General features: G+C 55.4%; 4 protein-coding genes across 4 annotated transcripts; 3 read left to right on the top strand and 1 right to left on the bottom strand.

Annotated features, from left to right (window-relative positions):
• The first annotated feature begins 1,788 nt into the window (after positions 1-1,788).
• On the top strand, positions 1,789-5,629 carry SNX21 (sorting nexin family member 21). Its single transcript, XM_077832193.1, has 4 exons — positions 1,789-1,832; positions 2,505-2,789; positions 3,333-3,490; positions 4,014-5,629. The coding sequence occupies exons 2-4, from the start codon at positions 2,522-2,524 to the stop codon at positions 4,683-4,685; spliced, it is 1,098 nt and encodes a 365-aa protein (XP_077688319.1). The 5' UTR covers positions 1,789-1,832; positions 2,505-2,521; the 3' UTR covers positions 4,686-5,629.
• Positions 5,630-5,729: 100 nt separating this feature from the next.
• On the bottom strand, positions 5,730-11,636 carry ACOT8 (acyl-CoA thioesterase 8). Its single transcript, XM_077832195.1, has 6 exons — positions 11,460-11,636; positions 10,815-10,951; positions 8,527-8,752; positions 7,997-8,154; positions 6,236-6,427; positions 5,730-6,160 (listed from the first exon to the last, which is right to left on the bottom strand). Exons 1-6 carry the CDS (start codon positions 11,633-11,635, stop codon positions 6,042-6,044), a joined length of 1,008 nt encoding a protein of 335 aa, XP_077688321.1. The 5' UTR covers position 11,636; the 3' UTR covers positions 5,730-6,041.
• A 302-nt stretch (positions 11,637-11,938) lies between these two features.
• ZSWIM3 (zinc finger SWIM-type containing 3) lies at positions 11,939-17,285 on the top strand. The gene is made up of 2 exons (XM_077832264.1): positions 11,939-12,607; positions 14,429-17,285. Exons 1-2 carry the CDS (start codon positions 12,453-12,455, stop codon positions 16,446-16,448), a joined length of 2,175 nt encoding a protein of 724 aa, XP_077688390.1. The 5' UTR covers positions 11,939-12,452; the 3' UTR covers positions 16,449-17,285.
• A 3,165-nt stretch (positions 17,286-20,450) lies between these two features.
• Positions 20,451-23,275, top strand: ZSWIM1 (zinc finger SWIM-type containing 1). The gene is made up of 2 exons (XM_077832270.1): positions 20,451-20,503; positions 21,090-23,275. The coding sequence occupies exon 2, from the start codon at positions 21,242-21,244 to the stop codon at positions 23,090-23,092; it is 1,851 nt and encodes a 616-aa protein (XP_077688396.1). The 5' UTR covers positions 20,451-20,503; positions 21,090-21,241; the 3' UTR covers positions 23,093-23,275.
• The last annotated feature ends 2,583 nt before the right edge of the window (positions 23,276-25,858 follow it).

The following is a 25,858-nucleotide window of genomic DNA, read 5'->3' as shown; positions in this document are numbered from 1 at the left end:
CTTGTCCTGCATGGCGGCTCAGATTCCTGGCGCCCTCTGGAGCTCTCCTGTTGTCACTCTCTTGTTTACATGGGGATCCGGTGTCCCACCCATCTAGGGAAGGGTGCTGTCCTTGGGAACACAGCAATAGCAAAAGAAGTGGAACCCCAGTCCCCTCCAACCCTGGGGGCCCATGGGAATGGCCAGGGTCGGGAATGGCTGCTTGGAGCCCAGACTGCCCCAGCTAGGCCATTCCAGACCTTGGGGTTGATGCCATGTTTACAGCCATGACTGAGAGCAGAGGGGGCACAAAGGGTCCGTGCTGGCCACTGGCGGAGGGGATGATCCAGGGGCACTGCAAGGCTGGGAACTGGCACAGTCAGTGCCCAGGTGTGTGACGCTTTGGGCATCAACAAGTGTGCTACTCTGGAAGCAGGGTCATCAGCGAGAGTCCATCCCCATCCCTCTGCTCCCGCTCCCCATCCCCCCTTTGCATGCATACAGCCCTGGGGAAGGGCACAGAGCTTCCCCCAAATTCCTGTTGTGTCCCTGATGTAAATCAACCTGCGTCTGACATGGGTCCCTGCCGGCTTAGTGGAGCCGGGGCCGTTTGCACCGTCTCATTGCCTAGGGCCCCGCCCTGCTCAGGGCAGAGACCGGCACGGCCTCTGTGGTTCCACTGCCCTCTCAAACCAGCAGTGGGTCTCGGGCTTTAGGGTAGATGCTGCCCCAGGGCTGAGCCTCCTTCAGCCCTGGATGGCAGCTGAAGGGTGGCAGCCCATGGCCCGAGGAGGCAGGAGTGGGGACAGGGCCCGGGGGCACACTGGGCCCAGCTCCGAGGGAGGAGTCCGACTGATGGGAGCAGCTGAGCTGGGCTCCGTCTGATATTAATAGACATTCCTAAGAAAACCTGCCGAGGAGGGAGTGGGTGCATCTCTCTAAATAAGGAAGGGAAGCAGCTGGATCCAGGCTGGGGCTGGGAAGGATGCCCAGGCTGTGGCTGACTTCCCAGTTTGGAGAGACGCAGAGCCCTGGGGAGCCAGCAGCTTCTCACCCATGACAGGGACAGGCCTGCGGGCCCCAGGAATGGGGCTGTGAGCGTGTCTCTGTACTGTGGCCCCAGGACAGTATGTCTGCCAAACCCCTGGCACTTGCCCTCACTCTGCCAGCTGCTCGTGCCAACTACTGAAACACTCATGTCCCTGTGGGGAGCGCATGGGGGGAAGGGGGGTCCCCCTCAGGCTCAGGCTGAGCCCCCTGGTGTGTGGTGCTCCCTGAGGGTCTCTTGGATGCTCTCCTGCACTGGGCAGTTTTTAGATAAACCCACCCTGGGCGGATACAGACCAGCTGGGCTGGATCTGATTCCCTGCTGATTCCCGGCACTCAAAGATACTTTGATCCAGGTTAGAGATGTGTGTAGAGAGCCCCTGGCGCTGGATCCAGATCCTGGGCATGGGACATAGAATCCTACTAGACCGAGTTAGAATCCGGACTGGGCACTCCACACACTGGGTTCGATCTGAATTGACTCTGGATTGGCTGGATGGTTGGGGGCGGGGGGGGAGAAGGCTGTTGCGGTTGGGTGCTCTGCGCACGGGGGTCCGGGGCACCCAGTGGGAGACAGGGATGGATCCGGATTGGTTGGGTGCCGTTGTGTGGCTCAGGATTAACTCCGGATTGGGCGGCGGAGGCGGATCCAGATGAGGCGCCGTGCACACAGGGGAGCCCGATCGGGATCAGCCAGCCCCCGGCTGGGCAGGATCCGGGTTCCCGGGCGGAGGCGGAGCTGCGGCGGGGAGGATCCAAGGAGGAGCCGCGGCTGAGCGGCCAACGCAATCCGGACCGCGGCCCCGGTGAGCAGCTCGGGGGCCGGGGAGCGGCTCCGGGATAGTGCGGCCCGGCCCGGCCCCCACTGACCCCCCAGCTCCCGCGGGCGGCCTGGCCCCCACTGACCCCCAGCTGCCCCCCCCATTGATGCTCCATTAACCCCCTAGCTGCCTCTGCCCCCTCCCCTTTGGCCCCCAGCTGCCCCTCCTTCTACCCAGTTACCCCCGCTCCCTCCATGGGGTACCGAGCTCGCTGCCCCGCAGCCTGGCAGCCCCTGGCTGGTGCAAGGCAGAGAGAGGGAGCAGCGACCCTGGGGCTGGGGCCGGCTCTGTGCCGGAGGGAGCGGCTGCGTCCTGCGGGGCGCGGGGCCCTGGGGGTCTCATTTCCCCGCAGGTTTGTAGCGAAAACCACAAAGCACTTGGAGCACCTGATTGGAAGCTCCTGCCTGCACCTGTTGCCCTCCCGAACCCTGTCCTCAGCCTTGACTCCAATCCCGCCCCCCCCCCCCCACTGCTCAGCCTGTGCCCTCCTCCTCTGGGGTCTCCCTGGACTGTGGCAGGTGCAGAATGGCCCCCGCCGCCATCTCTGACTGCTGGCCACGGTCTCACCTCTCCCTGCCCCACCCCTGGGTGCAAGCGCCTTCTCCCACGCAGGCCCGGTTCATTGCCCCCCTTTCTGACCAGCCTCTCCTCCTGCAGCTGCTGAGCCGAGCCCCATGGCCTCCCGCCTCCTGCACCGGCTGCGGCATGCCCTGGCTGGAGAGGGCGAGGGTGACCAGGAGGGACACGGCGGAGGCGGCTCAGAGGCGGAGGAATTCCCAGAGAGCTCCGAACTGGAGGACGACACGGACGGGCTGTCCACGCGGCTCAGCGGCACCCTGAGCTTCACCAGTAATGAGGAGGAGGAGGAGGAGGAGAATGAGGAGGATGCCGCTAGCCGGGAGCTGGGGCTGCCCAAGAACCCCAGAGCCATGGAGAATGGAGGCAGGTGCCAGGGTCCCCTCGTTACTCGGGTCTGGGGTGGGGGTGCTGGCCCAGCCAAGACCCTTTTCTGCTGGGGTGGGGATGGAGGCTCTGTTATTCCAGTAGCGCTGGCGAGGCCCAGCCGTGGGCCCCTCGTGCTAGGTGCTGTATAAACCCAGAACAAAGGCAGCCCCAAGGAGCGTCCAGTCTGAGTGCATGAGGAGACAACAGCTGCCGGGGGAGCACGAAGAACCAGCGAGACCACACCGGCCAGCCTGATGAACAGTGGGCTCAGCCAGCCCGCCGTCAAGTTGGTTGTAGGCCCCACAGCGTGTGCCTGGGAAGGCAGCATGGGAGAATGTGGGCTGGCATGAGGGGCCAGTGCCAATGGACTGCCCACGCCTGCGCCCAACAGGGAGCCCTGCACTCCCCAGGCCTCTCTCTGCAGGAGAGGGCCTGGGCCACTGGGAGCCCCGGGCCACTGGGGGCGAGCCCTCCCCCTTCCTCTCCCTTTACCAGGGTGGCTGGCCTGCGGGGTGAGTGCTTGGCTTGTCTCCGGTGCAGATCAGAGCCCTGCTCCAGCTGAGCACCTGGGCAGTAACCTACTGACACGCCAGCTCCACGACTTCTGGAGGAGATCGCGCAGCAGCCTGGCTCCCCAGCGCCTGCTCTTTGAGGTCACCAGCGCCAGCGTTGTCAGCGAGCGCTCCTCCAAATACGTGGTGAGTGACACTGGCCGCGGGGGCCAGGCTGGGACTCTGGAGTGGGAGACGGGGTACAGGCTGCCCAATCCTGTGGGTGCTGGATGCCCCCTGCTCCTCCCACCCAAGCACGCCACTCATGAAAAGTGCTTGGGTCCCAAGACCCTTGGGAGTGTGCCGTCCCCGTTGGACAGAGAGGGAGGGCAAGGCGACCGGGGGGGGCTGGAGCTGATTCTTGTCTCTGTCTCTCCCTGTGCTGCTCGGATGGCGCTGGCGGCTCAGACGAGCCTCAGGTAACTCTTGCTGCTCTTACCCAGCCTGCTTCCCTCCCCCTGCTCCCGCCAGCCCTTCCCTGCCCCAGGCAGAGCCACCAGGAGGCCTCTGCTGCCTGTCCCCTTCCCCAGCGCGTGCACCCGGGTGCGATCGGTTCGCTGCGCCGCCGTCCGCAGCGTTCCCCTCCCGCGTGCTGAGTCTGGGGGCAGGCAGATCCTGGAGAGCCTGTGCACCCCAGCTGCTTCTCGCTCACGGCCCTGCTCTCCCACAGCTCTACACCGTCTACCTGATCCGCTCCGGACAGTTTGACAAGGCCCCGGCCGCTATTGCCCGGCGCTACTCGGACTTCGAGAGACTGAACCGGCGCCTGCGTCACCGGTTTGGCTGCGACATGGCAGGCGTCTCCTTCCCCAGGAAGAGGCTACGCAAGAACTTCACAGCAGAAACCATCGCCAAGCGGAGCCGGGCCTTTGAGCAGTTCCTGTCCCACCTGCACTCCATCACTGAGATCCGCCGCTCCTCCGACTTCCTGGAGTTCTTCTTCCTGCATGACCTGCAGGCAGCACAGCGCCTCACCTGCAGCGGCATGTACCGCGAGGCCCTGGCCACCTGGAGCAACGCCTACCAGCTCCAGGACAAGCTGGGCGTCTGCAACTCGGGCCACTTCCTCCTCACGCTGGCTGGCCTGGTGGTTTGCCACCAGGAGCTGGACGAGCTGAGCGAGGCTCATCGCTACTGCGAGCAGGCTCTGCAGCTCCTGGAGGCCCAAGACAGCCACTCCTTGCTGGAGCCCTTCCTTCAGGCGCATGTCCACCTGTCCTGGAAGGTGGGGAAAGACAAGCGCCAGTCGGAGGCCAGGCTGCAGGGGCTGCAAGGAACTGGGGTGGCTCTCCAGCAGCAGCCCACCCTGAAGGAGTTCTTGATCAAGGAGGCTTTGGACTGAGCGCCCAGGCCCCCAGCACTGGGACTGGGCGGGGACCGAGCAGCGTGGGCCTCGAGGAAGGAGGCTGCATTGTCCATGGGGACTGGAAGAGCAGCAGCGGTTGTAGGTCAGGGATGGGGTGTGTCTTGAGCCTAGGCCTAGAGTGGTAGAGGGGGAGCTGCAGGTCAGGCTGAGTGTGCAGTGGCAGGGCTTTGTCTGTACGGTGCAGGGGAGAGAGCGGGACACTGGCAGAGGGGTGGGGTGCGGCCCTGGACTGGCCCAGCACCTGCCTGTCCTGGGACCTGTTCTCTTGGAAGTGTGCTTCTCCAAGTATGTGAAATGGCCCGTCCCCCAGTGCTGGGCGTGCAGCCTCCCTCGTGCCAGGTCGACTCCTGGCTCCCTTAGGGGAGGGAGCTGCTGCTGGGCCATATTGATACAGTACTAAAGGGATTCGCTGGCGCCAGGCAGAGTCTGGGGCTCTCCTTGGGAACTTTTAACAATACTTGAAGACTTGGTAGGAAAAGGGACCGAGACTCCCCAGAGTGTGTTCAGATTAACCCTCCCCTGGCCCCATTGCAAGGAGACAGCTCTCCAGCCTTTCAGCAACAACCCTAGGGGCCAGGGCAGCAGCGGGGGCTGGGAGGACAGATCCCCAGGACCCACCGTGCCTTGTGCTTTGGCTGAGAGGTGAAGACAGTCAGTCCTTCTCCTCCTCCCCCTCTACCAGGCCTTACTGTGCTAGGCTACTGGGGGAGTGGCTGAGCTCCCCTGGGGCCTCTCAAAGCCTGCCCAGCCTGCAGGGAGAGCGAGAGCAGGAGCTGCAGCGGAGCCACTGGGGCTGGGGAGGAGAACTGAGAAAGGGAAGCTGCAAGGGCTCTGCAGCAGCTTTCTTCCCTGGCCCAGCCAGAGATGCCCTGCAGCCTGAGCTCCAGCCCCTCGCTCTCCTTATACCCCTCTGGGTCTCTGCCCCTCCTCCAAGGCCCCGGGGGCTCCCTTCTGAGTAGGTCATAGCCCCAGCAGGGTGCTACTCCAGAGCAGATGTCTAAATGCCATGCAGGGACTGAGTCTGGGTGGGCCATGGAGGCTTTATTAGAGGGAGGCAGGGGACAGTGTCTGACAGGCCGCTCTAATCAACAGTCAATAAAACGGATATTCCCACAGCTGCTGTGACTGCGTGGTCCCTCTGGTGCAGCCCTGGGCAGTTGCAGGCTGGGCTGAGGCTTCCAGCAGCACGGAGCTCCTGCTGGCTTGAGGCTTCTTTCCACTCCTGCCCCAGATCTTGGTCATGCCCATCTTCGCGCGGGGGCCCAGCACTGCCAGCTGCCCAGCCTGCACCCCCAGAGCAGGGGTGGATGTGGCTGCTGCTGACTTGTCCAGCTACAGTTTGCTCTCAGCTGGGCTCTGTGTCACCCTGATGACTCCTTCCTGCGCGCAGGTGACAGCCAGGACTCCATCCCTGCGCCACAGCCGCCCATGCACCAGCCCTCGGCACCCACCTGCCCGGGAGAGAGAGCATCCATTACCCTGTGGCCAAGCAGCTCCCCAGCACCTGCAGCAGGGGGAGGACTTACCGGCCCAGGGGCTCTCACACTCATACAGCATCCAGTGGTCAGCGCGGAAGGGGGCGTGGAACCACATGGAGTGGTCGAGGGACACCATGAACTTGACAGGATGCTGCCGGTGCGGGAGCAGAGCTGTGCCCAGGAAGGCATAGTCGGAGATGTAGGCAGCCACGCAGCAGTGCAGCTTCATATCACACTCCCCTGCCAAGCAACCAGAACCCAGCCTCAGAGTTCAGAGATGAGCCCGGTCGTGCCACACTCGTCCTCGCAGAGCGGGTGCCTTGGGGAAACGTCTGTGGAGCTGCTGAGGGTTCAGCTCCCCTGAGGGGTGTATACTATACACTATACCTGGCCACTGAGCTGATGAGCACAGTGAATGAGCCAGCAGCTGCAAAAGGTGAGTCCCTGCTGCACCCGAACTGTTGGCCTGTCCTGGGTTAGGGAGGCAGCGGGGCTGTGCACAGGCCATCACAGGCTTTGGAGCAAGAGGTGGGAGATCACCGGCAGCTCCCCCAGCCCAGAGCACGGACTCAGCAGTGAGGCTACACCCAGCCTTGACCGGGCCTGCCCCTTCATTCCAGGTGTGGGCGGGCAGGCTCAGCAAGGCAGATCCAAGTGTGGAGGGGCTTAGTGTGTGTGAATGGGGGGATCCAGGTGTGGATGGCTCCGTGGGGGACCTGGATGCACAGGGGCTTGTCGCAGGGTTTTGAATGCAATGGCACTCTGCAGGGGAGTCCAGGTGAAGGTAGTTGGGGCTCAGCAAGGGGGTCTGGATGTGGGGTGGGGGGGGAATAGAGCTCAGCAGGGGGGTTGGTGTGGGAGGAGCAGTGGGGGATCCAGGTGCAACTGGTTGGGGCTTAGTGGGGTGGGAATCTGGGTGGCTCGTCGGGGTGGTCTAGGGGGAGTGGGGCTCATCAGGGTGCGGGGGTACTGAGTGCTGGTGGGTGAGGCTCAGCGGGAGGGTCCGGGTATGAGGATGTCTGGGTGCACGGGTGTTGGGCAGATGGGGGAGCAGCTCCTTGTACAGGGATCCCTCCCCCTGCAGCTAAGGAGCGACAGGTGCAGGAAGCAGAGGGGGGAATTTACAGAGCTTCCTGTACCTGGGGGAGAAATCTGGGAATGGGTCTGACCTAGCCCTGGATGCCGTGCAGGGAAAGAGGAAGTCCCATCCTCCCCAGCCAGAACTAGCAGCTGAGCCAGGCGCAGGGTAGGCGCCACCAGCCAGGTCTTCCCTAGTCTCACCCTCTGCCCCACAGTGATTTACCTGGGCACTTGAAACATACTGCTGTGGGAGTCACGTGACTGCTCTTTTGGCTTCCCTTTGCTTCCCCATCAGAAAGTCATTTTTCTGCAGGGAAGCATGTACAGTGGTGCAGAATTCCCCCAGGAGTCAGCTTCTCTGTAAAGCTCCAGACCTACATCTTGGCTGTGTGGCCAAAGGGCCTGAGGCCTCTGCCAAGGGGCACTTATCTGGCCACCCCAAGGTAGCAGCAGTTACCAATTGCATTGCAGCACTTGGCCCTTAGGATGAAATCCAGTGTCATTATCCCCACGTTACAAAGGGGGACACTGGCAAGTGTTGACTAGAACTTGCTCACGGCCACAGAACGAGTCCATGGCAGAGCTGGGTACAGGCCACAGGAGTCCTTGGCTACCATTCCCTGCTCACCTACTAGGCAGCAGAGTCTTTCTGGGAGCCTGGAGGAAGTAAGGGGATGCCCTGGGGGTGCACGCCGGAAGCAGGTACTTAGTCCTTGACACAGGACTTACCAATGTAGCCTCGTGCCCGAACCCAGAGTAGCTGCTTGGGCTCCTGAGACAGCTGGCAGAAAGTCTTCGACGGGCTCACAGGCTTGATCTCAACCGGTACCTCCTGGGCCAGGATCTTGTTGAGTCCCAGCCTGTATTTCTCCACCAAATTGGGATCCCTTTAGACAACAAACACAGTGACACTAGTGCTAGATTTCCAGCAAGAGCTGCTGTAGTGACGTCAGGGCTACAAGGGCAGCCCACTAGCCAAGTTGATTTGGGGGGGGAATCCCCACATCGGCTGCGGTAGTGTCCGCTCACAGCCCCAGGATGGAGGTGCTCTGGCAGAGCTTTCAGGGAGCTTCCCATTGTCAGACAATCACACGGTCACTCTCCTCTGCTGAAGCTGGACCCATCTCTCGGGAGGTGGGTTTCCTCCCTCTGGGCTGACTCTGCTTAGCAAGCTGTGAGAGCTGCCTCTCCCCAACTATTCCCCAGCACACACAAATGAGGGCAGAAACTGCTGCCCTGCTTCCTCTCCGTTCACTCACTGCAGGTATTTCTGAATTAGCTCTTCTTGAGACAGCAGCTCCTCCGGGGGTGGCACAGTGGGCATGGTGAACTGGTGCTGCACAGGGCTCTCCTGGGTCTGCTGGAAGGAGGCCTGGCAGATGAGGATTGGCTTCCCATGCTGAATGGCCTTCACTGAGCGAACAGAGAAGCTCTTCCCTGTGCGTGTGCGCTCCACCTGGTATAGAACCGGCACCGTAGGATCCCCTGGAACAGGGAAAGGCCGTGTGACATAGAGCAACATCTCACTCCTGGCTACCCAAGGGCAGCGCCGAGCACCTGAGCGCTAACAGCTGCTGTTCAAAGGAGATAACATTTACAGAAGAAGGAACCCTCTGCCTGGCCCCCCATCATCTGCATTAAGATCAGGACTTGAATCCAGAGCTGCCTTGGAAGCTACCAGGCTGATACCGCCTTGGATGAGTTTCCTACCCAAGGATCCCTCAGTGAGGAGCAGTTTCCTAAGGCGTTCCCATGAAGACTCTTTGCTGCTGCCAATGTCTGCTTCAGGCTCACAGTCCCTGGAGGGGACTGGCTTTGCTGGGTGACTAACACACAGAGCAGTGCACTAATTCCCACCACCCCTGAGCTCAGGCACTTTACCCATTTTACAGCTGTATAAAACAAGGCAGAGAAGTGCTTTGCAATATGAAATCCCAAACCTGCCACAGATAGGTGCTGTTCCTCCAGCCAGTAAAGGGCCCCAGACCTGGATGACTCTGAAGATCACGTATCATACCTCAGCTTACTCTGCATATACTGGCAAGAGAAGCTCCCTCACTTTACCCCAGCAACAGCTGGGCACTGCACCCAGATCGGAACACCCAGGGGACTCCACCAGCTCCTACTAGTGACCTCAATATCCTCCCCCACCACACTACAGTGACTCCAGGTGAAGTGTTGCCTGAAGCATCCTTGGCAGATTAGCCAGGCAACCTTTTATTGTAGGTAGGTTCATATACAGTGCTTGTCACCGTAGTATCGGAGCACCTTCCAGTCCTTTATTAAGTGACATGACTATTATGTCATGTAGTAATAGTTCTCTCATCCTCTGACCCCCAGGGGATAGGTGTCTTGTTTCTGCAGCTACAGACAGTAACTCCTCGCTTAACATTGTAGTTATGTTCCTGAAAAATGCTACTTTAAGCAAAACTATGTTAAGCAAGTCCAATTTCCCCATAAGAATTAATGTAAATAGGGGGGTTAGGTTCCAGGGAATTTTTTTTCTCCAGACAAAATAAATATATATATACACACACACAGTATAAGTTTTAAATAAACAATTGAACACTGTACACAGCAATGGTGATTGTGAAGCTTGGTTGAGGTGGTGAAGTCAGAGTGGGGGGATATTTCCCAGGGAATGCCTTACTGCTAAATGATGAACTAGCATTCAGCTGAGCCCTCAGGGTTAACACATTGTTGTTAATGTATCCTCACACCTGACAAGGCAGCACGAATGGAGGGAAGAGGCACAACAGATGCATAGCAGAGGCTGCAAACATTCCCTGCAGAAACTGAACAGTGATGAAGAACCCACGCTATCCCACTAGAGCACACCACTCCCCCCACTTTCCAACGTGCCAGGGGGAGGGGACTGTGTGTGTGAGAGCACCACACATAGTGTGTGTGTCTGTGTCTGAGAGAGAGACATGCATTGCCCCTTTAAGTATGCTGACTGCACTGTAAGTACACCGCCTTTTTAAGCGGATCAGCAAATTGACAAAGCAGCTGCTGCCAGCAAGCTCCCTCCCTCTTGAGCCCTGTCATGTGTCATCTCTGTGGAGATGGGGTGTAGGAGTGGGGGGAGAAGAGCAGCAGGAAGGAGACACCCTGACATCAGCACCCATTTCCCCCCCCCCCCCCGGGCTGCACGCCAAGCGGGAGGCTGGGGAGCAGCACAGGGCAGTGGGGGGAGGGACGGCTGAACAGGGAACCCAGGGGAGCTGATGGGGGGCTGCCGGCCCACCCTGGTTCCAAGTCCCCGGCCCCAGCGCCAAGGGGCTGCTCTCCCTGCGAGCAGTGGACAAAACAGCCGGCTGCCAAACAACGTTATAGGGGAGCCTTGCGCAACTTTAAACGAGCCGTGTTCCCTCATAGGTCAGCGACACCGAAACACCGTTAACCGGGAGCAGCCACTGGTTCCGGGCCAGGCAGGTCGCTCTTTGTGCTAGGGCAGCGCGGTCAAGGTCAAGGAAATGCCCCTTGCACTTGGACCGGCGCCATCCCCCGGCCGGAGCGCGCTCTGGCTTCCCGAGGTCGCGTTTACCTGCTCGCACGAAGTAACAGTGCAGGGAGTGGGCGTGGACGTCCTCGCTCACCGCCTTGGCGGCCGCCACCAGAGCCTGGCCCACGATCTGCCCGCCGAAGAGCCGCCGCGTGGCGGGGACCCAGTAGTGCCGCCCTCTGCGGGGACAGGAACGAGGCGGAGATCAGCCCCGGGACACTGCCCCGTGGCGTTTCCCGCCGGCGGGGGACCAGGCGGAGCGGCTCTCCGGTCCGCGCTCGCTGGCCGGCTGCTTCCCGGCCGCGCGGGGGGGGGGGGGCTCCGGGGCGGGGGGATCAGGGGGCCCCGGGGCAGGGAGGCGCGGGGGGGGGGGGCCAGGGGGCCCCGGGGCAGGGAGGCGCGGGGGGGGGGCCGGGGCCAGGGGGCCCCGGGGCAGGGGGGCGCGGGGGGGGGGCCGGGGCCAGGGGGCCCCGGGGCAGGGGGGCGCGGGGGGGGGGCCGGGGCCAGGGGGCCCCGGGGCAGGGGGGCGCGGGGGGGGGGCCGGGGCCAGGGGGCCCCGGGGCAGGGGGGCGCGGGGGAAGCCCTGGGGGAGACGCCACGCGGCGATTCCCCGCTCTCCGGCGGCGGCGGGGGGGGCGCGGAGGCCACACGCGCGCCAGGGGCCCCGGGGAGCGGCGCCGCCGGCACCTGAACAGGTCCAGGTCCAGGGGCTCCAGGCTGAGGACGCTGGTGACCAGGACGCTGCGCAGGTCGCCGGCGGGCGCCGGCTGCCCCGCATCGGGCCGGTCCCCGCTCCCGGGAGACTCGGCTCTGGCCCCCGCCGCTGGAACCCGGAAGCCGCCGGCGCTCGCGGGGGCCGCCATCTTCTTTAGTCACCTGACGCGAAGTCCACCCAGAAACGACCTCCAAAGGCGGGCTGCTATAGGCGTTAACACGAATGCACCCGCTGATTGGCTGCAGGAGCTGCCCATCATCCTGTACATCCGGTATCTTCTTGAAGAAGCGGGAAGTACCCGCCTAAGATATGGGGGCGGGACGTGCAATCTTATTGGACTGCTCAATTGTCACTCACTTGTCACGTGATCCCCAAGTTCTGTGTTGCTTGGTGAGGCTGCTGTCAATCTGGGATCATAGCCGCTGATTGGCCAATTCGCTGAGGAGGGCGGTGGCTGTGGCTGGGTTAATATGAGCTGAGCTGGCTCACGTACCGTCTCCATCTTCATCAGCAGCTGTAGAGGCAGGTGGGGCTCGGTCCCCGCCCCCGGGTGAGCCCCAGCGCAGGGAGAGGGGCTCTTTTGCCTGCCCAGGTCCAGGCCTAGGCCTAGGCAGTGCTGGGCGCTGGGCTCATTGCAGGCAAGGGGGAGCCGGGCTGGGTGAACCCAGCTGGGGCCTGGGGCAGCGCCCAGCGAAGGGGCTGCCGGGGTGGCATGGGGAGCAGAGAGGGTTAAGCTCAGTTGCGGCTCGGAGGGCTGGGGAGAAGTCCAGGAGTCCGAGAAGGGTTACAGAGGCCCTGGCTCTGAGGCACGTGGGACGTTGCCCGCAGGAGACGCTGAGGTGTGTGGCATGCTGTGCAGCAAAGCTGGAGCTCTTCTAGCACCGTCATATTCCAGCCCTAAACTTAGGGCGAGGCTCGGAGAGCCTAGGCGTGGCGACAGGGCACATGCAGGGGACTGAATAGCCATGGAAGTTGGCTCATGCTTTAGAAACTATGATGACTTCAAGGAGTGTTTCAGCACTTACAAGAAAGAGAACAAGTGTCACTATGGCTTAAAGAACTGTGTCTCTGTCCGCTTTTACAACCGGAAACATGGGACCAGCATCCGCGAGGACATCACGTAAGGCTCTTTGTGCTCTAGGGGTGGGAGGGAAGGGGGCCTCAGGCACTTATGAAAATACTCTCCTGTTTCCTGAGGTAAGACCAAGATCCTTCCTGACCCACCTGTGGTCATTAAAGATCCTCTGACCTTCTACCAGGGATAGGATATTAACCTTAGTGCCTGGCCAAGTCCCAGCACAGGGTCAGTCTGTGCTGCCTAACTAAATAGCTTCTGCAGTCTACATTGGAAATGGGGTTCTTTTTCACTTTTTGTCTGAAACTGCCATGCGGTGTTACCATATGTAGTTAAATAGCTGCCTTGGTCCATCCCAGAGGTGGGTGTGCTTCACTGGAGAAGAAGTGGATCCTTTGAGAAGTGTTTTGGGACAATAACAATACCCAACTCTTCTCTGCACTTATTAGTAGATCTCAACATGCTTTACAAAGGAGGTCAATGTGACTATCACTGTTTTATAGAATGGGAAACTGAGGCACTGATCAAGGAGATGTCATGCCCAAGGGTCACCCAGCAGGCTAGTGACAGAATGAAAAATGGAACCCAGGTCTCCTGAGTCCTAGTCTGGTGCTCTAGCCGCTAGGCATGAGAGTTATTTGTACCTGTTTGAAGTGATCAGTTGTGGCTGTGTCACATCATCCTTAAAAATCATGGGCCAGATTTTCAAATTTGTGTGTGGTTAAGTTAAATGCGAATACCAGTATGCAGGCACTCATTGGCTATCTGTCATACTTGCCAGTTTCAAACTCTCATCCTGTTTTGAGTCAACATTAATTTCACACCTTCACCTTTTACTAATGTCTTTTTGGCTAGTACCTGTCTCCTCCCATAATATACTCTCTCTCTTTCCCCTTAATTCCTCTGGTAGTATTCCCTCATTTTGCGTTTTTTGTTGTTCATAGTTCTTTCCCTGTTGCCTGAACTGATTGTTTATTAGTTTGAGGGCATGCTCACCCCCTCTCCCTCGCCTGCCTGCCTTTCATTTCCAGGACAGCCTTTTTAACCTTGATCGGTGAGCTGATGACTTGTGAGACCATACAGGCTAACTTTTATTTCTTGCAATTTTCTTTTTCCAAGGAACTGTCTGTTGTGTGCCTTAATTAGTGTCGATTAGCATTCCCCAGTCACTTTCACACTAATGGGTTTTAGTATTGCCTTCCATTGCACCTTACTTAAGGTCTGATTATACAGGTCTTACTTACGTGAGCAGCCCTATTGAAGTAATGGGCCCAATTTGCCACCTTTATAAGTTAGTGGAGTCACTCATGTGAATAAAAGGCTGAATGATCAGACTCCAGTTTCTTAATTCCTCCAAACTTGCATTCTTGAAACATAAATTCCTGATGCATGATAGGAAATGCTTCCTTACTATGTTGAACTAAAGTAACTTGTCATCTGCTCCTCTTGATGCAGAAGACAGCTGTAGGAGTGATTTGGGCTGCAAAGGAATATAATAAGAACAAATAAAATTTCCTGAAGTGATCGTGTCAGTGATATGCTTTGACCTTGCCACCTCCGAGGACTGGGAGTGTCTGAGACCAATTGTAGAGGATTAGTCAGAGATGGAGATTTCAGTCTAACCCAAGACAGTGATCAAACATTATAAGTATCACTTTAGCCTCTTCTTTCTTGACCTGTATGTAGAACACTAGCCATATTCGGTGAAATCATTTCATCCTAACATCTCCTATTATGGTGATATGTGCTTGTCATGCAGTCCTTGGCTACAGTGTTGGCATGTCAGAGAGGGAGATGGCTCTGCACCAGTACTGTTTGGTCAGACTACGTTCTGTTCCATTGCTAACTGTCTCTCCACTTCCCCAGGTTCATCCAGGTGAAGTTTGGCTGTGTCCGGACACGGGAATACAGTAAGAAGAGGAAACCACAGCCCAGCTTGTGCCCAGCTTTTTTTGTCCTGCAGTATAACGAGGAAATAGACCGGCTGGTGATTACTGAACTGAACAGTAATCACATCCATGTAGACCCGGGGGGAACTTCCTTGTCCCGTACTAGCTCTTCTCTAGTGACGAGAACCACAACCAAAATTGCAAGTTGCATGGCAGATGGCAGCCCTGCAACAAAACTGCGTAGACAACAATCAAGAGAGGCAGAAGCCACTGTAACAGTCAGTGAGGAGTGTGTGATGGCTGACATGACTTTGAATGGGTCACCTGCTCCACTTAGCAAGGTTGCTATGCAACCTGAGGCAGTGAAGGAAAGTGTCTCAACTTCAGCTTTAGTCAGAATTGCAGAGGTCATGAAAAACTTCCTGAGAGTGGACATGGGCTCATTGGCCTCTATTAGCGTGGGCAGCAACCAGGACCTAGACAGACTGAACTTCCAGACCAGCAAGATGAGGAGCCTGTTTGTCAAATTTCCTGAGAGCCTTTTGTTGCACAGGGTGCAGAGTGAGAGAGGGCATGTGCTTTATGCCTTCCTTGTGGAGAGTAAGGACCGAGTAGGGAAGATGGTGCACTTCGCTGTCCTGAAGGAGGACACCGGTGAGAATGTAAGCAAAATGCTGACTGTCTTCAAAGAGTTCAATCCTGAGTGGCAGAAGGTCAAGGTGGTCTTTGTGGACATGTCTTTCCTTCACAAAGCCACCATGCAGGAGCTCTTCCCCTCAACCCAGGTGCTTCTCTCTGTCTACCACACTGTCAGATTCCTTGAGAAGAAAGTAAAGGAAACAGTGGCCACTGTTTCCTTCAAGCATAAACTGAAGTTGGCTTTGAGGGAGGTGGTTTTTTCCACCTCAAATGCAAATCTAGACATCTTGTCTCAGCTGGTAAAGCGCTTGGTGGACAAAGAGTTGTACAACTATCTTCAGGCCAATTGGTTCTCCTGTGAGATGCTGTGGTACATGCATGCAAAGAAGGGCCTTCATTCCTGCAGCACCTACGTAGACAGTCTGGATCTCATCACTCATAAAATATCCAGTCTCTTCAACAAGCAGTTGTCCCTGGAGACCAGCATCCTTCACTTTGTTGAATATGCCGACTGCTTCAATACCAAAGGTCTGGAAAACCTGAACCAGGGTTTCTCAAGTGTTGAAGAAGAGAATCAAAGCAAACGTGTGGAAAAGCCGAAGGTGCGTACCCGTGCCTCCATGAAGCGTACCCCTGTTGCTGCCTCACAGCCCCAAAACAAATGTCCTGAACCGCCCAACCAACTTGCCAAACAGAAACCTGCAAATACCCCAGGCACCATGCTGGCAGCAATCCGAGAGAGTTGCACAGACCTAGGCTACCAGCTGTGTCTGAATGAGTGGGAAGTGGTGCAGAAGTCAACTCAGCTCATTAACGTCCTGAAAGACAATATTGTGGTTCAGCTGCTAGAAGACACACACCAGGTCAGCAAAGACTGCAAGAACTGCAGCTGTTACTTCCACTGCCGGTACCAGCTCCCCTGCAGGCACATCCTGTCTGTGCTGCATGCCAACAAGAAGGCTGTGGAGGAAGCTATGGTATGCAAGCGTTGGCAGAAGAAGTACCAGCACCTTTCAGTCTTGGGAGATAACCTCCTAGATGATATTGGGCCCTCAATGGGTAGCCAACCAGCAGCAGAAGAAGAAAGATATGACAAAATCCAGTCCCTCAGCAAGGAGCTTGCTAATCTCCTGATGCAGTGTGATGGGGAAGAGCTAGAGGAGCGCAGCTCCACACTCAAAATGATTGTGGATATCTGGGCTAAATCCTCAGAGCCAGTGGAGGCTGGGAAATGCTCTACCTTCAGAAATGTGGGGGACTTGCCATTTCTTTGGGTAAAGCAGGAGGAAATAGAAATGGAGGATGCAGGTGCAACCTCTGAGAGATCATTGACAGGTACCAACATGTTCCTGATTTGAAATGCCAGACGTTCTCGATTCAAACTTGGAGATTCAACAAGCTGTTAGTGGGAGCTGATGGTTTAATCCTCTCCCAGCCTCTTATGGTTCTCTCCCCATTCCCTGTCCCAGGAGACTCAGGGTTAACTGTTAACTTCCAAGACTGTTGAAGATCTCAGTAATAAACTTGAGACTTTCCTGTGTGCTCGTGTGTCTTCTCGGACTAGCCATGTTGTGGGTTTCGTTTTGGTTTGGTTTTTCTGGTAAGAGATTATAGTTGGCTAGAAGATGGCAATTCCCACTTGCCAAGTACATGCTAGGTGTCTGTGTAAGAACCTCAGGGCTGCTGAAGTCAAGCCAGTAGTCCTCCCTGTGGGATGGTCTCCTTAGCCCAGTCATCTGCCACAGAGGCCTGAAAACTAAGCTGAACCTGGTATAGAGGGCCTTACACTCAAAACCTGGTTATAGTGATTAAAATGAATAAGTTTCCTAACTCACTACTTTGATTTCTGAAAACTAATTCTTGGTTTTTAAATTTGGGGTGAACTTGTTCTCATTCCTTGCTGTGGTAAGACTTCAAAAAGGAAAAAAAAGTACTTGGCTTTGAACAGGCAGAGATGCAAGTCCAGCTGCCTTCCTCCCTACATCCTCTGCTGTGCACTATTTCAGGGCTGTGCCCTGCTCTCCTCTAAATAGCAGCTGGAAGAAAGTGCAATAATGAGTTTATGGTTTGTATGTTGCTGTTTGTGCTGAGACCACTGCAAGCAGTGGTCAGTTCGCTGCTGTGTATTTAGACCAAATTAATTGTTAAAATATGGTTCTTACTTTGTTTTGTCATTAAATTTGTTTTCCATTTTGTCTTGGGCCATACCCTGTCCTTCATGCTTGGCTTAAAATGCTTCTTTGCTTATAGTCCCATAGTGGTTTCTAACCAAAAGCATGTAAAGTAGTGCTGAGGCAGCTATCATCTCCAGTCTTTGAACTTCAGCCCTATAAACATGAAATATGTGCCTTCCTTGATTGCATTCAATGTGGTAGTGTCCTAAGGGGAAGTGGCTTGGGAGCTCTGGGTGGAAGGGTTGTTTTTCCCACCATTACAATTTAATGTTAATGTAATATCTTTGTATACAAATAACTTACTTAATTGAGGATTTTTGTTTGCTGTAGTAGAAGCAATGTCCGTCCTAGAAAGGAAAGAAAAACAGGCCCTTTCCCTTCAGTTGATCAGGATGGACCCTTCTTTCCTTTGTGTGCTGCCAGGGGCCTCTCCAACTGGAAAACTTGGAATAACAGCATTGGGCAATGCCACAGGAAGCAAAACTAACTCCCCAGAGTGGACTCTTGTCTGCACTAAACTGCTGCTAAGCCATTATCACACTCCAGACCCTATGTTAGTCCATGGTGGCTTTAAGGGGAGCTTTTTCCTGTGTGTGTGTGTGTGTGTGTGTGTGGTTTCAGAGTGGTAGCCGTGTTAGTCTGTATCAGCAAAAACAACGAGGAGTCCTTGTGGCACCTTAGAGACTAACAAATTTATTTGGGCATAAGCTTTCGTGGGCTAAAATCCACTTCATCAGATGCATGGGGTGGAAAATACAGTAGGAAGTTTAAATATATTTGTACATGAAAAGTTAGTAGTTGCCTTACCGAGGGGAGTGTGTGTGTGTGTGTGTGTACGCATGCACGCATAATGGAGGTTGTTTTGCCTTTCTGAAAGGCAAGCTTGGTTTTCATCAGCTGAAAGCAACAGAAGGGAGAGACCTGCTGTGTTGTTTGATCAGAGGAGCCCTGTGAGTCCTCTATAATGATCCTAAAAGCTCATGCTTCAGAACTTCAGCTGGTCACCTCCAAGGGCCAGGAAGGAAACTCTTTTCCTGTGACCCCCATGACATATTCAGAGTTTCTTTCCTCCTTCCTTCCAAGCATCAAATGGGGATATGGGACAGAGTGGGCCAATGCTCTGTGGTGGTGCAGAATTCTTTTTCCCAAGTGCTTGGGTCATGGGCCCATCTGAGGCTCTAACTGATTTCCCTATTCCAGATTGGGAAGGAATTTTTTCCCCAGTCAGATTGGAAAGAAATTTAGGTATGGGTGTCCCCTTCCACTGCAGCATGGAGTGGGGGTTGCAGGCTAGGCTCATCTGCATATATCATTGTCAATTCCCTGCTATTTGCAAGGGCCTTGGCCAGTGGTGAGCCTCGCTCCCTCCAGTTCTCTGCCTGTGGCCCACTTTAGCTTAGTGTTCTGAAGGCTGCAATCTATGGGTCTCATCCTGTTGGTTGATTTGGGCTTGGTGCAGGGGTTGCTGGGTGATGCTGAGTGGCCTGTGGTATACAGGAGGTCAGACTAAATGATTGGGTGCTGCATGTTAACCTTAAACTGTATGACCTTGAGGCCCATTTTTAGGTCAGAGATGAGCTTGTGTGGAGGTGCCCAAATCCATGTGTCACTGGCACCATATCTCCTGGGCAGGGTCTAGTTCTGGGCCTCTCTGAGGCAGCAGCTGCATGGTCTAGGTTGAAGCAGAGCCTGTGCAGGCCAGGGCCATGCCTTGGGGTAGGCAGTGGTAGATCCCCACTGAGATGATGAGGCATGTGCGCAGGGCCTTGGCCCCCCAATCCCTGACACGAGAGCTGGATAGGAGTGGGGAAAGCCCCCATGGCCCAACCCTGCTTCCCAGCAGGAGCAGTCCCCAACTGGAGTGCTGGGTGGGCAGGGAACGCGCCCAGACTCCCTGCTGCGGACAAGGGCAGCTCTCATGGCCCACTGGGGCCTGGGGGAGGGAGTGACAGAGCTTCTCTGGTCTTGGAGCCACGGTGGGGAGAAAGGAGCAAACTGGTTGTGTGCTGTAGTGGGGGATGGGGAGGCTGCTGGGCACAGAGGCAGAATGGAATGTGCTCTGGGCTCCACAAAACGTTAAGCCACCTCTGCTGAGGGTGGTGGTTGGCCTGAGCCTCCCCAGCTACCGGTGGGCTGGGCCTACCGCTGCTGGCTGTAAACTCCAGCAAACTTTGAGTGCACAAGAACAAATGCAGAGTCCTGCACTGCTACAGACTAGGGATCAAATGGCTAGGCAGCAGTTCTGCAGAAAAGGACCTAGGGGTTACAGTGGATGAGAAGCTGGATATGAGTCAACAGTGTGCCCTTGTTGCCAAGAAGGCCAATGGCATTTTGGGATGTATAAGTAGCGGCATTGCCAGCAGATCGAAGGACGTGATCGTCCCCCTCTATTTGACATTGATGAGGCCTCATCTGGAGTACTGTGTCCAGTTTTGGGCCCCACACTACAAGAAGGATGTGGAGAAATTGGAAAACGTCCAGCAGAGGTCAACAAAAATGGTTAGGGGACTGGAACACATGACTTATGAGGAGAGGCTGAGGGAGCTGGGATTGTTTAGTCTGCAGAAGAGAAGAGTCAGGGGGGATTTGATAGCTGCTTTCAACTCCCTGAAGGGGGATTCCAGAGAGGATGGAGCTGGGTCGTTCCGGGGGTGGCAGATGACAGAACGAGGAGCAGTGGTCTCAAGGTGCGGGGGGGAGGGCTAGGCTGGCGATTAGGAAACACTGTTTCACAAGGAGGGTGGTGAAGCCCTGGACTGGGCTCCCGAGGGAGGTGGTGGAATCTCCTTCCTTAGAGGTTTTTAAGGCCCGGCTTGACACAGCCCTGGGTGGGGCGGTTTGGTTGGGGTTGGCCTGGAACCTCCCGCGGTCCCTTCCCACCCTGGTGCCCTGGCTCAGCACCGCCTGCTTCTGGCGAGGGGAGGGGGTCGGGGTCACATGACGCAGCCCAGCGGGGTCTGAGAAATGTTGCTGGGACCTTCTCCACCGCTCCCATTGGAGGACGTGTAACCATGGAGACCGGACTCCCGCTCACGGCCATGCTATACTCTGATTGGTTAGTCTGTCCGTTCTCTCTGTACTCTGATTGGTGGATTCGCCTGAAAAGAGTCGGGATCTCTTTTGATTGGCTGGCGTTTCGGAACAGCCGCTTTATGATTGGTGGTTTGGTTGGCTGTCAGTCTGTGCCCAGGGCCAAGCAAAGAAGATGGCGGCGATGACGGACCAGGCGCCGCGTTAAGGTGAGAGGGGGCGGGCGAGAAAAGGAGAGCGGCCGGGACGGCTCCTGGCGCGGGGCGGGAGCGGGGCACGCCGGGACATTCTGTCGCCGTGCGGAGGCCTCCTGCAGGGTCCGGGCTGGAGCAGTGCATGCCGGGAGGTGGGGCCACCCCTCCCCCGCCCGCGCGCACAGGCAGGGCGGGGCTGGAGCAGTGCATGCCGGGAGGTGGGGCTGCCCACCCCGCCACACACACAAGGGCGGGGCTGGAGCAGTGCATGCCGGGAGGTGGGGCCACCCCTCCCCCGCCCGCGCGCACAGCCAGGGCGGGGCTGGAGCAGTGCATGCCGGGAGGTGGGGCTGCCCACCCCGCCACACACACACGAGGGCGGGGCTGGAGCAGTGCATGCCGGGACCTCTCCCTTCCCTTGGCCCCACCTCCGTAGTCCAGTTCCGTGGGGGGCGATCTGCCCCCCCCAGAGACGTGCTGCCCCCTGCAGGCGGCACCCCACAGCTGGGCTTTGCTCTGGGGCTCCCTGGGCCGCTGTCTGCCCGTGTGGCCACGCCCAATGCAGCCATCTAACTCCACTCTTCTTCCTCCTTCCCCGCAGGCCCGTCACCCGCCGAGGCCGTGTGGCTGTTGGGATGGTCGCCAGGACCCTGGCATTCCCAGCGTGGATGGATCACAGGGAATCGCCCAGTCATCAAGAGAGTCGGGGCTGAATGCTGTAAGGAAAGGGGGAATAGACCCCTCAGATTAACAATGGCCCTAGTTACCGTGAAGGAACTGCTGAGCTTTGATTGTGGCTCCCTGGTCGCTTATCAATTAGATAAAAACTCTCAGCTGGACTCTATCAGCTTCCAGACCGTCCTCATGAGGAACATATTTGTGCATTTTCCTGATGTCATATTCATCCACAGAACCCACAATCCGCGGGGCAAAGCTCTGTACATGTTCATGGTGGACAGACCTTTCCTGAAGCTGCAGGGTGAGATGACAAAGGTAATTCATTTTGCTGTCCCAGCTAAAGAATCTGCAGAAAGCCTGGCTCACATGTATAGGACTTTCAAGGCCTTCAACCCTGAGTGGAAGAAAATTAAGACCTTTCTGGTAGATCCACACTTTCGATTGTTGCAGACGCTTTCTGAAGCATTCCCATCTGCAGAGGTGCAGCTATCTGTTTTCCATGTATGCAAGCACCTGCAGCAGAAGATTCATCAGATGTCTTTGGAATGCATCTCAGAGAGACTGATCTTAAATGCCTTGAGGAACACTATGTGTGCAGCCACTGAAAGCAACCTGAAAATGATGCATACCATCCTGAGTGACTTTGTAAAGCCAGATTTGCTTCCCCAGCTTCATACCCACTGGCTTCTCAATGACAAGATATGGGCTATGCATAGATGGAGGAATTGGATGGAATGCAATCAGTATTTTAAAGACTTGGAGATCATCACACGGGGCTTAAGCCAGGTCTTCTGCACTGGACTGTCTCTGGAGATCTGCATCACTTCTCTGGCGAAACACTACCAGAAGTGTGTTTCAAAGAGGCCACCTGATGCTGTGCTGTTCTCTGTTAACCCTCTGAGCAGTACCATGTCTACTGAGACAGTTTTTCAGAGCCTGCCAGCTCAGGACTCGCCACCAACCTCTCACAACACCCAAATAGCTCTTCAGAATCAACCAGCTCAGAGTTCTCCACCAGTTTCTCCCAGTCTCACAGCAGCTCATCAGAAATGGCCAGGTCAGAATTCCCCTCCAAATCCCCTGGTTCTTCTTCCGCATCCCCTGGCAGCTCCTCAGAGCCCCCTGCTTCTTCAGAATCAGCTGGCAGCCCCTCAGATCTTCCCTTTTCAGAACGAGCCAGCTCCGTATTCTTTGCCAGTTTCTCTCAATCTCACAGCAGCTCATCAGAAATGGCCAGGTCAGAATTCCCTTCCAAATCCCCTGGTTCTTCAGAATCCCTTGCCTGCCTCGCAGAACCAGCTAGCAAACCCTCAGAGCCCCTTGGATCCTTTATCCCATGAAATTAAACTGGAGATCATCACTGAAGACCCAAAGGGTGACCAAGGTGTGGCGTGTAACCAAGAGACTGAAGATTGCATCAGGCAGTCACTGAGAGACATTTGCACAGAGCCTGCAGCCAGACTATGCTTGAACGAGTTTGCAGTGGCACAAAAGTCTGTGCAGCTCATAGGCACCAATGAAGACATAGTCAATATACAGATCCTTGAAGACACCCACAAAGTGAACCAAAGGAGCCTGAAAAGCTGCACTTGCCACTTCAATCAAGCTTTCCAGCTGCCCTGCAGGCACATCCTGGCTGTGTTGAACTCTGATAAGAAGATCTTACAGCCAGAGATGCTGAGCGAGCAATGGCAGAAGGAACCTAATATCTCTCAGGCAGGGCAAAATGGGACTGATGGCCTTTTGGAGGTTCTGAAAAGCTCCTGGAATGAGTCTCTGGATAAATCCTTAGCAGTGTCCTTTCTTACAGCGGAGATTAGCCGGCTTCTTACCCAGTGCAGCAGGGAGGAGTTTGATCGGAGGTACAACACCCTCCGAGAATTGGCCGATAGCTGGATTGGACCTTATGTTCAGGTGAAGCTGTAGTTCAGAACTGGAGAGCTCTGTGCCTCTGCTGTAGGCCTCTTCGAGGTGTGACTCTCCAGCTTTCTGGGCCTCTAGGAGAAGTAAGGTGTGAAATACTACAAAAATGTCTGTTAAAATGTAATCTAGTGGTATGTCTTCCACTTTATTCTCCTTAGAAACTAATAAATATGAGCCTTAAATCTGCATCATGGTAGTTTTTCCCCTTTGGCTTCAGATCCTAAATATCTACTGGGTGAACACTTCCTCTTGCCTATGAGACCTAAGGAAGTGGACTTAAGTAGGAAGTCTGTCTCTGGCCTAGCCAACAGGAAACCCTGCTGGGAATGGAGTTGGGGAGGAGGGTAATACCTGGGAAATACCTGGGACTAACTTGCCTGAACCATAGTTCATGCATTCAGACCCTCATGGGATCCTTTTGCTATCTGTTATTGCAGCAGGGTTCATATGGTTTAGTCCCAGGTGTGTATCTGAGCCAGCCTGTGGTTCCCCTCCCTTCCCTGTCATGGTGACATGGGGCTTCCCACTAGTCTGGTAGAGCAGTATTTGCTCATGTGAAGTCAGACCTTTGTTTTGAAACCACATCTTTTGTTTTTTCTCGTCTCACTTCATTGCCTCTAATTATTTAACTGAACCTGCTTGTTAAGGAGCCACAAACCTTGGAGGGTAGCAACCCATGCTACCAGGGAGCTGCTGTCTGCAGCCTCTGCTATGAGCACTGGAGTGGTTTGGCTGGTTATGGCAACTCTTAAATTTGCCCTCTATCATCAACAGGTGTGTCACTGACATGGGAGGAGGGAACAAATCAATGTTACCGTAAATCTGAAATTAGAGTTACTGGAAGACAAACAGGGAAGTGGAGAAATCAGATATACAGTAGTGGGACATGTATTGTAATGGGACAAAGGGGGCATGCAGAGGAGAGAGCAGCCACAGTCCCAGCCAGTAAGAGCTGTTGCATGACATGGGGATATATGGATGGGTTGGTGTGCGGTCCCTTTCTGGCAGCTTCAGGCAAAGAGACCCTGGGGGCAGGGATATGTAGATATAATATTCTGTACCAGCCAGCAGGGAGTGGTGAGGGAATAGGACAGAAGGTGCTATTTAGGTAAGTAATTTGTCCCACCCTAGCTAACCTGATTTATTCATGTCACATCAAATTGTTTGTGGGGTTTTTTTTATCAATGGTTCATTCACAGTTTTGTTAACCTCCGAATCAACACTCCATTCACAGGAACAGAACTACTGTATGGTTAGATATTTCCTTTTGAGCTAGAGTTCTGTAATATAATCTCCTTTATGTAAATATAGCATCCAATATTTTTGTGAAAGCCTTTTGCTTTGAATTGTGAATTTCTCCTTGGCTTTACTTCTCAAAGTGTGCTATGGAAAGGGGCTGGAAGCCTGTGTCTACTGGTCTCTTCCTTGGTCTGTCTTTCTTCCAGAACTGTGCATCCCCTGTCCTTTTTGGAGTTATCTCCCCCTGTACACCTTGCTCTGGATTCTCTGTCATGAAATTCTGTGCAGCTCTGATCAGATCCTCCTCTTTAATCCCTGGCACAGGCACTGTGGGGATGCCAGCTATCATCATGGCAAGAGTGAGGATGCAGATGTCTGGAGGAGGGTTTTGCACTGACTGTCCACCTCTGTTCTTACTGAGTTTTATGGGCATAAGAAAAGCACCTCTGGGAGGAAATTCACAGGTAGCCAGTGGGAAGTCTCCCCCTGGGCTGCCCAGCTCACCAACATTCTGCCCATTCCTTTGCTGAGTTGGAGGATATCCTTTCACAGAGGCACTTGGATACATGCCAGAGGGGCCACATGGCCACTTGTCTCTGACCCGTTCAGATGGATAATCCCATACAGAGATCTCATCCTGTTTATGCTGGGGAAACTTTCTAGAGTACCTTCCACAGTAGTGTCCACTGTAAGGCTCCCACCTTGTGTCCCTGTACCCTGATCTGCTACTGAGAGGGAACCTTGGACTCTGCTGGGCACCACTACAAGGCTGCTTTAGTGCCTTCTCCTGATACAGAAGGGTTGCTTCTATGTGTGAAGGAGCTGCAGTTTCCTGTGGTTTCCGTCTGAGCACTCCTGGAACCAAAACCCCAGCAGGAAGAGATGTCTCCCCAGACTGATAAACACTTAGTAGGTTGCTTTTTGCCACTTGGAGCTGTCTGCTGGCATCTGTGAGGGGGAAGGAAAAGATAAAGTGTAGGAGAAGACTGAATGTTAATAGCAGATTGGGCTTCTGCCAATGCTCAACAGGTGGGCTCCAGGGCTGAGGCAGGTCTCTGCATAAACAGCCTTTCAACCACTAAAATAAAGCAGCCGTGCTTTCAAAGGGGTCTCGCTGTGCTCTGTAATTGAGCACATTAACATTCTGTGGTGTGCCCCAGCACTGGAAATTGCAAATCTGAGGCCTAGCTTTGAAAATGTAGTCCTGCATGTTCCTAGATAGGTGCCTGAGGAGCAAGAAGTCAGTTTGTGGCAGAATTGATTTACAATATACATAGTTTGTACCAGGGTCTCCGCTGCATTCATATCCCAGGGCTGTCCATTACATCTACCATTACATGTGAAACACTGGAAATAAGGCACCACTATTTTTAAGTAAACATCTTTCCTAAGAGAAATTACACCAGTGGAATGAGAACTAGGGTGTAATTTTCATTCCAGTTGCAGGGCTCAGGAGACACTCTCCTCCGGCATCCCACTCCACCCTGTGAGCTGGAAGCCGCATGGGTTAGTGATCGCGCATTGCATTGG

The sequence above is a fragment of the Eretmochelys imbricata genome, chromosome 13, assembly GCF_965152235.1.
Source record: "Eretmochelys imbricata isolate rEreImb1 chromosome 13, rEreImb1.hap1, whole genome shotgun sequence".
Lineage (NCBI taxonomy): Eukaryota > Metazoa > Chordata > Testudines > Cheloniidae > Eretmochelys > Eretmochelys imbricata.
This window is presented reverse-complemented; position numbering and strand designations above follow the sequence as displayed.

Coding starts and splice junctions, on each gene's coding strand:
- SNX21 (XM_077832193.1), top strand. CDS start 2,522: ATGGCCTCCCGCCTCCTGCACCGGCTGCGGCATGCCCTGGCTGGAGAG. Junction 2,790..3,332: donor CAGAGCCATGGAGAATGGAG/GCAGGTGCCAGG, acceptor TCTCCGGTGCAG/ATCAGAGCCCTGCTCCAGCT. Junction 3,491..4,013: donor AGCGCTCCTCCAAATACGTG/GTGAGTGACACT, acceptor GCTCTCCCACAG/CTCTACACCGTCTACCTGAT.
- ACOT8 (XM_077832195.1), bottom strand. CDS start 11,635: ATGGCGGCCCCCGCGAGCGCCGGCGGCTTCCGGGTTCCAGCGGCGGGG. Junction 10,952..11,459: donor CTGGACCTGGACCTGTTCAG/GTGCCGGCGGCG, acceptor CTGTCCCCGCAG/AGGGCGGCACTACTGGGTCC. Junction 6,161..6,235: donor GTGTGAGAGCCCCTGGGCCG/GTAAGTCCTCCC, acceptor TCTCCCGGGCAG/GTGGGTGCCGAGGGCTGGTG.
- ZSWIM3 (XM_077832264.1), top strand. CDS start 12,453: ATGGAAGTTGGCTCATGCTTTAGAAACTATGATGACTTCAAGGAGTGT. Junction 12,608..14,428: donor AGCATCCGCGAGGACATCAC/GTAAGGCTCTTT, acceptor CCACTTCCCCAG/GTTCATCCAGGTGAAGTTTG.
- ZSWIM1 (XM_077832270.1), top strand. CDS start 21,242: ATGGCCCTAGTTACCGTGAAGGAACTGCTGAGCTTTGATTGTGGCTCC.